The sequence below is a fragment of the Juglans regia genome, chromosome 2 (assembly GCF_001411555.2).
Source record: "Juglans regia cultivar Chandler chromosome 2, Walnut 2.0, whole genome shotgun sequence".
NCBI lineage: Eukaryota > Viridiplantae > Streptophyta > Magnoliopsida > Fagales > Juglandaceae > Juglans > Juglans regia.
The window spans coordinates 36,682,185-36,698,767 of record NC_049902.1 but is presented as its reverse complement, the minus strand read 5'-3'; the positions used below and the strand labels follow the sequence as shown (position 1 = coordinate 36,698,767).

Genomic DNA, 16,583 nt, shown 5'->3' with positions numbered 1-16,583 from the left:
CATCATTTGGGGCGTTCGAAGCACTGTGCGTAGCAGCTACAATGCCTATAACATCCATGCGGGCACACAATGCCCTTGCGGTGCATGCTACTGCGCAGACAACAACCCATGGGTTATCTGGCAACGCTGCTCACAGTGGTAGCGTTGTTCTTAAGTTGGTTATGCAGCGCCGCACTCCGTTGTAGATGAAACAGAGCTTGCTGCCTTGAGTGCATCCCTCTTGTAGTGTCCATGTAACACCTTGCGTGCTTTGCTAGTTTGTGTACTAAGGGGTTTCTGCCGATTGCAATGTGCCGACTTGCATAACACTCTAAAGTGGCACAAACCTCCTCTAGCTACGATGACTCACAAGCAGTCATCATAACAGAAAAGTGATTTTCGTATAGAAAATCACAAGCATGTCAAAACTTAAATCGAGAACAATCGATTTATCTCTGATACCAATGTTAGAAATACTAGATTAGAATATACAGCAGAAGCAATATTACCTCGTTAGCAAATCAAAGATCTAGTGTGGTTGTTTCAAGATTTTTTCATCATCGTTGTTCATCCGAAATCTTTACGTATCGACAATGAAGTGTGCTACATGGTAAGATTAGAGCAACTCTCACATATTCCACAACCTAAATGTGGACTAGAGAGAACTATACTAGATAGAAATTTTATACTTTTGTGCCACACATCCATATTTTTTCACTAAGGGGGAGGGGCTCCTCATTTAGTAACCCATGGCTGGGCTTAAATGCTCATCCATAATACATAAATAAATATGTCAAGCATAATTACTAGGTATATGAATAGCCCGGGGTGCTTATTATGGGTGCTTCTTTATTACAATATGTTTTTACACACGCATATATGCTTATATATTTTAAAGTCAAGAGCAATTAATTATATATTCTTTGCTTTAAAAAACAATGAAGTTGGAGTAATGTTGAAGACGAGAAAGAGAATTTGGTGGTGGTGGTTGTATTTTGTTTTTATTTTACGGATATGTTGATGTTGGTATTACCGGTGAAATTTAAGAATTTTGAGGGAAAAAAAACAAAAAAAGAAGAAAGGGATAGGGAGATGAGATGAGATGATTTTATATTAATTGAATAAAATAATTTTATTATTAGAATATTATTTTTAATATTATTATTATTTTAAAATTTAAAAAAATTATAATAATAAAATGAAAGGAGATGTGAAAGTGATTTATGTAATCGGGACCTTACATGCTTCGACACAGGAACAAAATCACTTGCAGAAGAGACCAAATAGGTGTACACCAACCCGATGACTTGTATTCCTAAGCGAGCGAGTTCATATATCTCACCATACACTTGCGAGTACGGGAACCACAAACCGTATGGGCCTTAAACACAAGACAGTAGTACTGTAGTGGTACCCCTCTCGGCTGTCCTCCCTCTCTGTTCTTAAGCGCGTCTGAAAGCCAATACTGTTTCATCCCTTTGCTCTCCCACGAAGGAAATTCGATCCCCCCCCCCTCTCTCTCTCTCTCTCTCTCTCTCTCTGTGTTTATACATTCGGTGTTATACAAATTGAAGCAACGAGGAGCGGTCAAAAAGTTTGAAGGACACAATCGTTCTCGAGGATTTTTCACAGGTATAGGTTTCTGGCTTTTCTTTGCTTCTATGTTTTACTATACTTGATTTGGATTCATTTTGTCGTATTATTCATGAAAAGCCACTACAACGAAATTCGCAGACACTTTTCCCGTGTCTTATGTCATTGGAATTGTCTTTGATTTTACTCCTGGCGTGGACATGTGGGTTTGCCTTGATTTTACGTTTTCTTTGTTGGATTCTGGTTCATTCATCATAGCATTAGTCATGAGAAAGCACCAGAACAAGATACGCATACACATAGTATGTCTCGTGTTACTGGGTTTTCCTTTAAGAATTTTACATGCATGGAATTCTGTGTTTATTTCATGTGCACGAACTTTTGATTTAAGTAATATATTAGAGAACTTTTTTCATTGTTCATATAATCTGAAAACTAACTGACAAGTCTTGTTTTCTCTTGGTCTTGCGACTTTTTCCACCCTGAATTTTGCTTTTTTTGGATGCTATCTGTCTGGACACGGTTGGGCAGGCTGGTAATTAGTAGAAGCTAGCTGCTGCATTACCTAGAGAATGGATCCAATTATGTGCTCCTGAATTTACTTCTAAAAAAAATTGTGCTTCTGAATTTAATGTTTGATCGAACATATCGATTCAAACTCTCTCTTTCTGGATTTTACCGACTTTATGTAATTTGGGGAAGAATTTAAGGTTAATTAGCTCACATCTTCCCCTTGCCAATTTGTAGAGATGACAAGTTTCGCGGGTGTTTTCGTTTCGGATCAATGGCTTCAAAGCCAGTTCACACAGGTCGAGCTTCGCAGCCTCAAAACCAAAGTAAGTTTATTTTTTTCTGAATTTGCTAGCAAATTAGATTTGAGAATACATCGAGATGGTTCTTTTGACTCTAGTCTAAATAATTTATTCTTTGGTGTGTCCTTAGTTTATTTCAGTAAAGAATCAGAATGGTAAAGTTATAGCTGGAGATTTGCCACCTTTAATGGTGAAGCTAAAGGCATTTAAGGAGTTTTCTGAGGAGGAGATTAGGGGGATTTTGGGCGAATCAGGTTGTGATTTGAGCGATGAAATTGATTTTGAAGCCTTCCTTAGGGTGAGCATCCTATGTCTCTGATCTCTCTCTCTCTGATAATTGATAAATGAATATTTGTTGCATCAAAAGACGTAATAAAATTAGAACTTATAGTATTTGTTTGTTACTTTTCTAGATTTAGAACTTAGAAGTATAGGTTTAAGTTGCATTGAATTCGGAATTTGTTTTGCTCCAAGGTTACTTGCATATTAACGCGTTGCATGGTATATGCAGGCATATTTGAATTTGCAAGGTCGAGCTACAGCAAAAGTGGGTGGTTCAAAAAACTCTTGGTCATTCCTGAAGGCCACCACAACTACTCTTCTTCACACAATCAGTGAATCAGAGAAAGCCTCTTATGTGGCTCACATAAACAGCTATCTTGGGGATGACCCATTTCTGGGGCAATATCTTCCATTAGATCCAGCTACGAATAGTCTATTTGATCTTGCAAAAGATGGAGTTCTTCTATGGTATTTAAGAAGGGTCTGCTTGATTATATTCTACTTTTTTAAGGCAACTTTAAAGCTGATACAGCTTACTGGTAGTGATTTATCTTATGGCTTATTGCAGTAAGCTTATCAATGTTGCTGTGCCTAATACAATTGATGAAAGGGCTATCAACACCAAAAGGATACTCAACCCATGGGAGAGGAATGAGAATCATACTCTTTGCCTCAACTCTGCAAAGGCTATTGGCTGCACAGTAGTTAACATTGGTACACAGGACTTGGTTGAAGGAAGAGTGAGTTTAGCCAAACCAGCTTCCCATATTAGATTAATTGATAAGTCTCTTAGTCTGAAGTCTGTATTCTGGTTGTTTTTGCAGCCTCATCTGGTTCTAGGGTTAATCTCCCAAATTATAAAGGTATCTATACTCCCAGGGTTTGATTTATAGGATGACAGCATAGACATTGTGCTTCTGGTTATGGAGATTAATAAGTTAATGACCATTCATCCCTTTGTCCTTCTCTGTGGCATGAACTTACTGTGGCAATTTCAGATACAATTGTTGGCAGATCTTAACCTTAAGAAGACACCTCAGCTTGTGGAATTGGTGGAGGACAGCAATGTATGAAATTTCACAATTATCATGTTTTCAATCTTCAATGAAAATAAGTCTGTCAAATTCTATATTTTCCTTGTCCATGTTAGGAATAATGCTCAGATTATGCTTGGATTTGTTTGACAGGATGTTGAAGAGCTTATGAGTTTACCCCCCGACAAGGTTTTATTGAAATGGATGAATTTTCATCTCCAGAAAGCAGGCTATAAGAAACCGGTTACAAATTTTTCTTCGGACTTGAAGGTATTTAAGAGATTATAGGAAGCATTTATGAACTTGGAAAAGTGAGGTCATATTTTTGGAACAGGTCATGTAGGATGGGGTAAGATGGCCTATATTGCAACATTGTCGAAAGGAGAGTGGGATCTGGAGCTTTTAAAGTAACAACTCCTTGTCTAGATATTCTTCTTGCTCCAAAATCACATTCTTCTCCTACTTCTCCCCTTCTTTTAAGTTGGGGCTTGCTTTCTCCCACAAGAAATTATGGCAGAGTTGTTGCCTCCTTACAAAGTGAAGTTGAATTTACTTATTAGTAAGGCCTCGTTTGTTTTTGCAGATGAGATGAGTTGAGATTAAAGTTAATAGTTGAATAAAATATTGTTAGAATATATTTTTTTAATATTATTTTTGTTTTGGATTTGAAAAATTGAATTTTTTATTTAATTTTGTGTGGGAATTTGAGAAAGTTGTAATGATTAAATGAGAAGAGTTGAGAGGATTTGTGAAAACAAACGAGGCTTAAATGATTACATTTTTCATGACTCGTAAATTAATGTGTGTACTTTTTTCTCACATGAGTATAGGATGGAGAAGCTTATGCCTACCTTCTAAATGTTTTGGCTCCGGAACACTGCAGTCCAACCACTTTGGATGCCAAGGATCCCACTGAAAGGGCAAAACTGATACTTGATCATGCAGAGAGAATGGATTGTAAAAGATACTTAGCTCCAAATGACATTGTGGAGGGCTCACCAAATTTGAACCTTGCATTTGTGGCACAAATTTTTCATCAAAGGTACAAAATTAAATTCAATATCTCATCATATTAAAGTGTTAAGAATTCCCTATTCTCTTCAACTTTCCAAGTTGGATAGTGACTTTGGGGAACAGTTTCTTATATAAACTGGATAGAATCACACTTGAGCCAAAGTTATTTGAATAATTTGTGCTCATATATTGCATGCTGCATACAAGATGATGCCAAAGTAAGATGGGATGATGATCTTCCAGAAATCAAGTTTTCCATGTATTTGACTTCTTGCTTTTACTTTTTCTTCTCCCCTCAATGTCGATCCTTTAATTGAGACTAAGAACTTATTTTTTGCTGTCAATATGTGTACATATGTTTTGGTATGTTGTATGGGGTCTTACCGGTAATCTGGACTCCCTACTTGTGTTTCATCATATTGATTAAGAGTATACCCTGGCAGGAATGGGCTCTCTACAGACAGCAAAAAGATTTCCTATGCCGAGATGATGACAGATGATGTACAAACTTCTAGAGAAGAAAGATGCTTTCGGCTGTGGATCAACAGTCTTGGAATTGCTACATATGTCAATAATGTATTTGAAGATGTCAGAAATGGGTGGGTTTTCCTATTTTAAAGGAAGAGTTACTAGAGTGGCCTCAAATTTTTTTTTTTATAAGTAGAGTGGCCTCATTTTTAGGAAGTATTTTTATGAGCGAATGCTTATCTTTCTGTAGAACAAGAAATACAAGCCATGTGCCAAATACTCATCTAGTTATTCTGATCACCTTCTAAATGAGGTGCGGATTTTTGTTTTATCTAAACATAAAATGCATGGCTTTTTTCTTTTCAAAGCATTCTTGAAAAAGTTTGTTTTTTTCCCTCTGGGGTCTATATCTCTGTTTCCTGCTTGGAATATCGTCCTTAATATCCAAATGATGTACAAATGATGTAAAATTCTTTCACAAGGGCTTAACTACGTGACATTTAAGCTTTAAAAAAAAAAACACTACCTAACATTTACAAGTTACCTCTGATATGGCTTGATGTGCATTGTTCATGTACGCAGGTGGATACTTCTAGAAGTGCTTGACAAGGTTTCTCCTGGATCTGTTAATTGGAGGCAGGCATCGAAGCCTCCAATTAAGATGCCATTTAGAAAAGTAGAGAACTGCAATCAAGTTATTAGGATTGGGAAGCAGATGAAATTCTCGCTGGTGAATTTAGCTGGAAACGATATTGTACAAGGAAATAAGAAGCTCATACTTGGTAATCTTCTATGTCAAGTGGATTTGGTTGGAAGAGTTGCTGACTTATATAAGCTATTAAACATTTTCTAAACAACGAAGTGAACTCAAGTTTTAATGACGTTGGGACTTCTGACAATATGTTGTTAATTCAAATTACAATTGATTTCATGTCTAAGCGTGCATTTGACTGCTAAAGCACCTTTGGAAGTAAAATAACATTAAAGAATAACAATCTGTTGAGTATCTTGCTTAGAAGGCATCATACTCCTATATAACACATTTCCTCATGCCTTTCAGCATATCAAAAGCTAGTGTTACAGTCCACTATGCCTTTTTTTTTCTTTTTTTTTTTGTAGCAAAAGTATTCTATGAACCATAGCTTTCTCGATACCGATTCTATATTTGTTAATATTGTTATCTTCAATTACTTGCACAAAACAAAAACAAAAAGTTTCATGGCCTTCTCGATGGGGATTCAATATCTACTTATTTCACAACTCCTGATTGAGTTCAAAATTATTTTCTTTTCTTTTGTTTCCTGAAAAAGCTTGTTATGTGGTCATATGGTTTTCAGTTTCATTTCATTACTTACTAACAAATTGGTTTTATACTTTTAATTATATATGCGGCAATAATTTGTTGTCCCAATGCTCAAACTTACTTCAAATCTGTTTCAGCTTTCCTGTGGCAGTTGATGAGGTTTAATATGCTTCAACTTTTGAAGAATTTAAGATCTCACTCTCAAGGAAAGGATATTACTGATGCTGATATCCTAAATTGGGCAAACGACAAAGTGAAAAGGACAGCCAGATCTTCTCAAGTACAGAGTTTTAAGGTTTGGAAGAATTCCCCCCCCCCCAAACCAACACACTAATTTTGACGAATTTTCCATATATGATAAATCTTAAAATTTTATTTTTATATGATTTTTTGAAAATTTGGGAAAGTTCTTACCTGGGTGACTGGGTCTGAAACTATATGCGTATGTGTTAACATCATATCTATAAGGAGATTTTTTTTTTTTTTGGTAATATGGACTTTCTTTTTTCCTTCAGGATAAGAGTTTGTCAAATGGGATATTCTTCCTTGAGCTTCTTAGTTCTGTGGAGCCTAGGGTTGTCAATTGGAACCTTGTTACTAAGGGTGAAAGTGGTATGATTGCTGCGACTCTACTTTGGATAGGAAATTAACAGGATAATTCTCTTTTATGAATTATCATTTGCTCTTGGATTACTACTTAACTCAACTCATTATAAAAACTGAGGAAAGGGCTATGGAAGAGGTGGGCTGACTGTTTTTGTTGTTGGAGTGGTAGATGAAGAAAAGAGGTTGAATGCTACATATATAATCAGTGTTGCCCGAAAGCTTGGTTGTTCCATTTTCTTGTTGCCTGAGGACATCATGGAGGTAAGATTGCAGCTGGGCTTCTGTAACTTTCTGGTCTTATTTAACTTTAATTGCAATCCCTAAGGGTTGGCTAAGGCTTGGGGGTATGCTCCCCCAAGTCTAAGGTTCAAATCCTCTTGGATGCAAACAATCTCTAGAGGTCATTGGACTGGGGGATTTTCCCTTTGAATTACCGAGGGTCTAGAACTCCTGGGATTAGTCAGGACACTGTTTCCAAACATCCAGTACCAATAAAAAAAATTAACTTTAATTGCACAGACAAACTCTGAGTTGACACTTTCCTCCTCTCCTTGTGACTTTACCGAGCTTAGAATGATAATGTTGACCATTTGTCAGGAAATAACCAGATTACTTGCAATTTGGCTTCCCCCACCAATCTAGAGTTGCCTGAAAAACAGAAACAAGATCAAAACACACACACAGAGATTATAAGTAGATGAACAAGCAAGACTGTTGCTGTATGGCAATACACGCAATAGGAATGCTCGCTTGAGGTAGAAACAGTTACCTTTTATTAACATCTATTCATACATCAGTGAATCATAATCCCTCTTTGAAGTATGAAGTTTTATAAATTTGAGCCATGGCTCGTATTTTAGATTTACCAATCATGGCCATTATTTTGTGGAACCGCAGGTGAACCAGAAGATGCTTCTCATGCTCACAGCCAGCATTATGTACTGGAGTCTGCAAAAAGCAGTTGAAGAGGCAGAGTCCTCTCCATCCCCAGCTGATACATCTTCTTGTTCAACTATAACTGATGCATCCCCGGCACCATCTATTAATGGCGAGGATGAAATCTCGTCCCTTTGTGGTGAAATTTCAATCTTAAGTTTTGATGATGCTGCCTCTGACTCTACCGTCTCCTCACTGGTCGAGAATGAGGTGAATTCTGTGGGGGAATGAACTATGAATGCCTATAATGTTTACCTCCATAACACCAGCTCAGGTAGAAATGAAAAAAAGGTGAATACATGCAAGCTTAAGTAGGCAGATTTCAGCACCTATCCGTGCCATGACTAGAAAATGCGCTACAGATGTTGGATATTTGCTTGTAAACAACATCAAAAGCAAATGAATGGAAAAGGAGAGGGAAGAATTTTGTAGAGAACAGAAAGACAGGAAAAGATGTTGGTTTTCCTTTTATTTTCTTTAATCTCACTCCAGTCATACTCAAAGTCGAGTAGGTTCTCCAATTTTAGCTGCATTCTTTCTAGTTTGTTACAGTGATCATGAATTAAATAATTCAACCCATGGTGTTGAGTCACTCACTTTGTGACATTGTTTGTTTACATGTGTTATTTCAAAAGTCAAACCATCATCTTCAATACAAGTCTATTACATGATCAATAATGTTACCTATATATATGTTAATGATTTATTTATTTTTAGTTAAAATACTGCTTGATAGATTATATTTTGACACGTCAAAATACACTAGTGATGTGAAGCATGTAAGGTCTTTTCACATTAACTAATAAATATTATTTTGACTTTTTTATAAGTTTAAAATAAGTGGTGTGTTTTGTAAATATGATTTGCCAGGTTTAATTTTATAGATGATCTCAACTAATCTTATTTCATCTCAACATCTAAATACTATTTAAATACACGTTTCTTAATTTTAAAATTTTAAACTTCTCAACTTTTCTTTAATTATTGTCTAATAATTATAACTTTCTCAAACTTTATAACAAAACATAAAAAATAATTTAACTTTTTAAATCTTAAAATAAAAATTATATTCTAATAATATTTTAATTTTATAATATTTTTATTTATTATCTTCTCAAAATTTTATCAAATATTTTAATTCAAATCATTTTATTAATATTCACAAAATTTTCAACTTGTAACTAAACGAGATCTCAATCTTTAATAATTTACTTTTAAACAATTTTTTATAATTAGATCACTTCATCCATCTCTCGTCAATTTATCCATAACGGCAAGAGTTTGACATGCGGGCAAGCGGCAGAATATTTTTTTTTTTTTTTTTTGCCTAGACCTTGAAAGGTGGCACTTCTATTAAAAAAAAATCTAAATTAAAACTTAAAAAATTAAAAAAATAGATACAAAAAATTAAAAATTTGAAAACAATAAATAATTAATTTCTTAAAAAAATAATTAAAAACAACATTTATGGGAAGGGGATAGATTCTTTCTTTTTGTAAAAAAATTAATTATTTTATGTCTTCAAATTTTTAATCATGATGTTAATGATTTAAAATAGCATTATCCTTTTTTTCACAAAAAAAAAAGGTATTGTATTTGAGTCGGGCTACTCTGCCGCCCAAAGTAGCCCGCTCAACTTGACCGATAGGCAAAATTTGTATTTTTTTTCTCATTTTTCTTTTCACTTTTTTTAATATATGTAAATATTTTTTTAAAAAAAAATACATTAATTCACTTAAAATCATTTCTTTAATCACTAAGTAAAAAAATAAAAAAATAAATTAACCAGCGGTCAACCAGTGCGGTCAAACTAGGTGGGCAAAGAAGCTTTTCCCATTATATTTCCAATGGCCAAGGTTTTGATTCCGCTCCACATAATTACAAGGAAAATGATATTATGTCGTTTGAGTTTGTCTCCTCAATTTTACCGCTAATGTATTTTATTTTTTTTATTTTTTTGCTCAACGATTAGGAAAGTAATTATTAGTGTTTTGATTTTTTTAAATATTAAAAAATGTTTAAAAAACATTTTAAAAAAAATACAATTTATACTATAGACACACCTATAAGTCAATGCTGGCAGTATATAGTAATATCACCCCAATCACAAACCCGAAAAGCCAATCTTTAAAAAAAAAAAGATATGATATTTACAGTCATAGAGTGTGTAAACGTCGTGCAATCTTTTTTAAAAAGTGAGTAAATACGGGATCTACATGAAAAATTTTATTTTTTAATAATAGACTTCTATATTTTTCAAAGCGATTATGCGACACTTGCGTACTCTTCAATTATATGTAGCATTACTCTTTAAAAAAATTAGCAATCATTTAAGATGAAATTCAACCCCCGTTAAGTATAACCGTAACAGTAGATATTTTCATTTGGATAATAATTAGTCATAGGTTATCATACTATTATATAATTATTATTAAAATTATGCACTCTATCTCGCAATAAATTCGATTTAAGATTAAATTCAACCCCTGTTAAAAAAAAAAATCAACGCGTTATTACTTTTTAATAAAGTAATAAACTGTTTAAATTTAGGTAAAAATTAATTGGTGTAAATAACTTCAAAGAACAGTTCCGCTGCTAAGCGGTCGGTCCGATAATACATGAGTAACAGCCCTCCACTTATGTCTTGACACCTCAGCAAATATAGGAAACTAATGGTAGACTCGTGCGCATGGGATAAGTTGTGCTTCTTCAGCTCAGCGTTTCTGCTTTCAGTCAATGCACTTATGGTCTGTGTGCTTCCAAAACGCCAAACTCACCTCCACGTCTAAAGGCAACTACCACCAGTCCACCACGTCCACGAGTTCTCCGTCAGCCACTACGCAACCGCAACCAATTTTGGCGCATGAGTTCCTCGCCACTAGTCCATCTCCCACGATTTATTCCACTACGCAAGCGCAGTTCCACCGCCACTGGTCCGTCGCCCACCATAGCATTCACCAACTAACAATTGTTCATGGTTGAGTCTAGTGGCTTTGGTGTTGCTCAGGTATTTCTCTTACGTTATATGCTCTGGTTGTTCATGGTTGACCAGGTGTTTGAAAAAATGTTTGAAAGACACATCCGGATCTCAACGGTGATAATCTTTAAGATTTTTTTTCATCTTTTTAAGTATTGATCTTGCTTGATAGCTAATGAATACATGGTCTTGTTTACATACTAGCATTACTGAAATATTGTCCTGTTTCCATATAAAATCGAAATATGGTCCTGTTTTTACCTGTTTTCAACAATGCTAGTCTGGAAACAAGACCATGTATTCATTAACCATCAAGCAAGATCAAGACTTGAAAAGATAAAAAGAAATCTTAAAGAGTATCACCATTGAGAACAATAAGTAGTTTGTAGTACTAGAAAAACAAATTAAAAAGCAATAAAAGTATGACTTATTTTGTCAGGATACGTCATATACCTATTGAGCTGCATTTTCGGAGAACCTAGCATAAAAAACCAACAATACAATATTATACTTGTTTCTTTTATTTTCTGTAATTTATAATTTGCCTTTAGATTCAAATGACATAATGTATTTTGGTGATTTTCCATAACTTGCTTGTTTATAATCGTGTGCTTTTGTCTGGTAAGAACCAATTTATAATATTGATAGTGATGAACTTAAGGCTAAAAGTGTAGACATTCAAGGTGATGTGAATGTCGAAGATGGGGTCAATGTCGAAGTCGAAGATGGAGTGAATGTGATTCCCTCTTCGAGTAGTGCTCCGTTGGAGCCATTCATTGGTATAGTATTTGAGGAGGTCAAAGATGCCCAAGCATTTTATAAGGCATTTGCAAAGCGACAAGGATTCGCAATCCGGATGAATCATACTCGATTGTCGAAAGATTAAAACTCTTTGTGCAGTAGACTATATTTGTACAAGGGAAGAATTTCGACTGGTAAGTTGGAAAGATACAGATCGAATAATCCCTGAACCTGCTGTGACAAAGATTGGATGTAAAGTAATAATGAGAATAAAGAAAGATGGTAAAAAGTGGATAGTCAACAAGTTGGTGGTTAGACATAATCATATTCTGTTTATACCAAGAAGTATTAGCTTCCTTCGTGGATATAGGGGAGTTAGTAAAGTATAAAAAAAATTATTATGATTTTGAATGAGTCCGGTGTACCGACAAGGAAGATAATGTCGGTGTTGAGTAAAGATTCAGGTGGTGACTTTAATGTTTGTTATATTGGGAATGATGCAAAAAATTATTTGGGAACTCAAATGAGAAAAATATTTGAAGAGGAGGATGCACAAAGGTTATATTCCTACTTTCTTGATCGACAACTCAAAGAACCTGAGTTTGTGTTCTCCATGCAACTTGATAAGGATGGGTGTATAAGAAATTGTTTTTGGGCTGATACGAGATCAAGAGCTGCATACCAATATTTTTGGGATGTTGTTACATTTGATGCCACTTACTTGACCAATTTTTATAAGATGTCATTTGTGCTATTTTCTAGAGTTAATCATCATCATTAGACCATAATGTTTGGTTGTGCCTTATTTGTTAATGAAACGACATAATCATATAAATGGTTAGGCAATAGGCAATGCTTAAGCATGCCCCTTCAACTATAATTGCAGATGATGACAAGGCGATGACTAAGGCAATTGTTGATGTACTCCTTAATACAACTTACAGGTTGTGCTTGTTGCATATTTTACATAAGTTTCCCAAACACTTAACCTATGTATACAACAAATTTCTGGACTTTCAAAAAGATTTTCGTCATTACATCCATGAGACAATTATTACTGATGAGTTTGAGCAAGAATGAACTTTGATTGTGGTGAAGTATGACCTAGGAGAAAATACTTGGCTTTAAAATCTTTACAACCGACGGGATAAGTGGGTATGACATACCAGCGTTTGACATTCTATATCAGTATGTCAACAACTCAGATGAGTGAAAGTATGAACAAATTTTTCAAAGATTATGTTCGTTCAAACACTAGGGTTAGTGACTTTGTGCATCAATATGAAAAAGCTATAGATGCACGTTATTTTAAAGAGAAAGATAAGGATGTCCGGAAAAAATCTATGCAAGCGATAATGAAGACACATTTTAAAATTGAAGAGGAGGCGGTAATGGTTTATACAATAAAGTCTTTCATGATCTTCAAATATGAGTTGTTTAATAGTCTACAGTACGAAGCAAGAAAATTATATATGGTTGGTGAGGCGAAGACATATAGAGTGACAGCTCATGGTAAAGAAACACATCTTTACCATGTGACATTTGAAGGTAGTAGAGAACATGCTACATGTACATGCCACATGTAAGAGTTTATGGAGGATTCTTTGTAGGTATATATCTTATGTATTTTTGGCAAGAAAACGAAGTTAAATAAATTGCCAGAGCATTATGTTTTAAGCAGATGGACTATTAATGCTAAGATTCGACCCATTCCCGACATTCCGTGTTGTGATGACCAAGTGAGGCTGGAACTAGATGAGCCTACGATGAGAAAAAACAAGTCAATGATACAATTTTATGACATTGTTGAACTTGCATCACAGTTAGTAGAAAAATATAATCATTTCACACTTGCATTGGAGAAGGTGCACAAAGAGATACTCGCAATGGACGAGCATGTAGAGTGTTCATGAGCAATACCAACCAATGATGATCAAATATTAAGAAGTCAAGTTGTATTGAACTTTTCACAAACGGTACAAGAACCTCCACGATTACCCACAAAAGGGTGTCCAAAATCTTTGAGAGCAAAAAATCCAAAGGAAATACAAACTACAAAGAAAATGCGTTGTAGCATTTGCAAGAATGAATGACATGCTAAAAATAAGTGTCCTTCAGTGAGGTATAATAGCTTTGTAGTTATTTGTATTTTATCGCTTTGTAATTAAAGAAGCTAATAAAGTTTGTTGTTATTTTTGTTGGGATTTTAGGCCAACAACTGATAATATATTGGAACATTTGGATTCATAGTGCAACTTTTATTATATCTTGTATGTGATTTCTTCCCTCTTCTATAATATTTCTTACTTTAATTTTGTGGTATTATTTGATATCACATAAATGCCAAACTTACTCTTTATTTGATGCAGCAGGATAACGGAAACTAAAGGTTTTGAGTCATACGAGGAGAGGCCAAGGAAGGTATTCGAGTCAGATGAAGGAAGCTATGCCCAAGATGTAGTTCTATTGAGTTTCGACCTTTTGCTGACAAATAGAGTAACATTTTGATTGATTGTGTAAAAATTGCATCTTTGTAAAGGGCCATTTAAATCAGCTTAGTTATCTTTACACTGGTGGTCTTTTTGTAAAACTAGATAAGGAATTGGTGTAAAATTAATTTACATTTGAAACCAACTTAGTTATCTTTACACTCGTGGTCTATTGAATTACATTTTAAAGCTTAGTTATATTTGTAAAATTAATTTTCTAGTATAAACCAACTGGTCTCCTTTGCATTGGTAGTCTTTTTATGTAGCTCATATCTTTTTATATTTTTGTACATGTCTCTGTGTGCTGAAATAGTCTCATTTACATTATCTTTTTATGCTGCTCATATAAGTTACATTGTTTATGTGTTCTGAAATGGTTCCGGTTTGAGCAACTAGGAAAATAAGTAAGCACTAGGTAACGTTAAATCAATGTTGCTCATGATGGTATCTGGTTAATGCGCTGAAATGTTGCTCATGATGGAAAGTTGTTGTACATGCCATATAGGTTGTGCCAACAAATGTCCTTATAAATCAATACACTCACCATTTACATCAATAAGTAAGCACAAGTAATTACAGGACCAGGTAACGTTAAATGATAATTTACATCAATGCGCCCTGACCAAATCATCTATAAACTGTACCTCAACCATGAAAAACATCTTCAAAACAGTACAAACTATCATAACAAAAAGAAAGTAGTCATTACATTAAAGTGTTACAAAAAGTACACGGGTTACATGAGTCGTAGTACTGATCGAGATACATTATAATTTGTTGGATACATAAAAATTACACCAAAACAATAATAAAAAATAACCATGATAAAATTAACAGTTTCAAGACTCTGTTGTACTTTGTCTCCATTGCTTTAAATTTGGATTCTTCTATGTGTAGCCATTCATGAAGTACCATATCGTTCATTCGTTCAACTAACTCCAATGCCATCTTACAGCAGCTGTTTTGCTCATTCTGAAAATCAATCCACTCAAAAAGTCACATTGTTTTTTCTTCTTATAGTTTGGACAATTAAAAAATATTCTACCAAAACTATTTGCTTTTCCATAAATTCGTAGCTTTGCTTGGCAACCACAATAGTAAAGCGGTCTCTCCAAACTACCTTAGTCTTCCCATCTTACACCCCTAGAACTTGACTCGGACTGATCATCCGAACTTTTCATGCCCTATCATAATATTAAAGAAAGTAAGTTGTAACTGAAAAACATGCTATTAAAGAAAAATAGCCCCCAGATCAATAAGAAGTTATGTTAACAAAAATACACATGCTGACAATTTAGTAACAACTTATAAAACACATCAAACACATATAACTTAACTTAACATGCTATGCATATGTTGGCAATTCATGTTAATGTTTGCAATAATTTAGATAAGGATCTGCTTGGAAGAAGAATGAAAAATGCATAAAAGAAATGGAAGTTAAAGCCAATTCCAGTAGAGTTATTTTCTTGAGAAAGTTAGCCAAAATTCAACCATATCAGTACTCAAACATATTGTGTATATTGAACTGACTAGACAATACATATAGCTAAATTTTTTTTTTTTTAACTTGAGAACCTACTACTTTGTCAACTGAGAGTATTGCCCAGTCACACACAAAACAAAACAAAAAAAGCCTTGACCCAAACGTTTTATCAAACAAGAATAAAACCAGAATACATGTTATTAAAAGCCACAATTTATGCAGTGGACTTTTATCAAACACATAAAATGCAAAGTAAAAACAACATTAATCCAAGAGAACCTAGGTTACAACCATAATTTGTCAAGAAAGCAAGAAACCTACAAAAACACAACAAAATCATACCAAATCAACTGTGAGAGGGCTGTGCGAGGGCCGTGCGACTTGGCTGCTAGAGGGCTGATAACTCGTAAAATGCAAACCAAAAACAACATTAATCCAAGAGACCTAGGTTACAGGCAACCAAGTTTGAAGATACCTAAAAAATGCTGACAAAATCATACCAGAGACCTAGGTTAGGGTAGGGCATACCAGAGAAAACAATTTCCACGAGTCGTGGTGGCATCGAGAGACGTTGTGGAGTGAGGGCTGTGCGACTCGGCTACAAGAGGTCGTGCGACAGAGGTTGCGAGAAGGGGTGCGAAATGGTTAGGATTTGCAAGATGGGAAATTGGGGGGAGGAAAAGCAAAGAGAGGAGGTTAGGGTTTGTACTGCAAGTGGGGGTGCGAAATGGAAAATTGAGGATTGCGAAATGAAAAACTAGGGGGAGGAAAAACAAAGAGAGAAGGTCTTGCAAAATGGGAAGGAATTTGAGAAAGTGGAGAGGAAAAACACATGAGAAAAATAATCTGATGCGGGACTTCCA

General features: G+C 34.8%; 1 protein-coding gene across 1 annotated transcript; it reads left to right on the top strand.

The window, feature by feature from the left end:
- Positions 1–1,396: 1,396 nt before the first annotated feature.
- On the top strand, positions 1,397–8,644 carry LOC108984777 (fimbrin-1). The gene is made up of 15 exons (XM_018956830.2): positions 1,397–1,611; positions 2,320–2,408; positions 2,515–2,682; positions 2,896–3,134; positions 3,235–3,406; positions 3,491–3,529; positions 3,665–3,733; positions 3,854–3,970; positions 4,531–4,742; positions 5,158–5,313; positions 5,765–5,964; positions 6,623–6,780; positions 7,001–7,097; positions 7,261–7,352; positions 7,989–8,644. Exons 2-15 carry the CDS (start codon positions 2,322–2,324, stop codon positions 8,256–8,258), a joined length of 2,076 nt encoding a protein of 691 aa, XP_018812375.1. The 5' UTR covers positions 1,397–1,611; positions 2,320–2,321; the 3' UTR covers positions 8,259–8,644.
- The last annotated feature ends 7,939 nt before the right edge of the window (positions 8,645–16,583 follow it).

Bases quoted from the DNA above. Each gene is read 5' to 3' on its own strand.
- LOC108984777 (XM_018956830.2), top strand. From the start codon at position 2,322: ATGACAAGTTTCGCGGGTGTTTTCGTTTCGGATCAATGGCTTCAAAGC. The intron at 3,734-3,853 runs GTATGAAATTTC...TTTGTTTGACAG, and splicing joins AATTGGTGGAGGACAGCAAT to GATGTTGAAGAGCTTATGAG. The intron at 7,353-7,988 runs GTAAGATTGCAG...GTGGAACCGCAG, and splicing joins TGCCTGAGGACATCATGGAG to GTGAACCAGAAGATGCTTCT.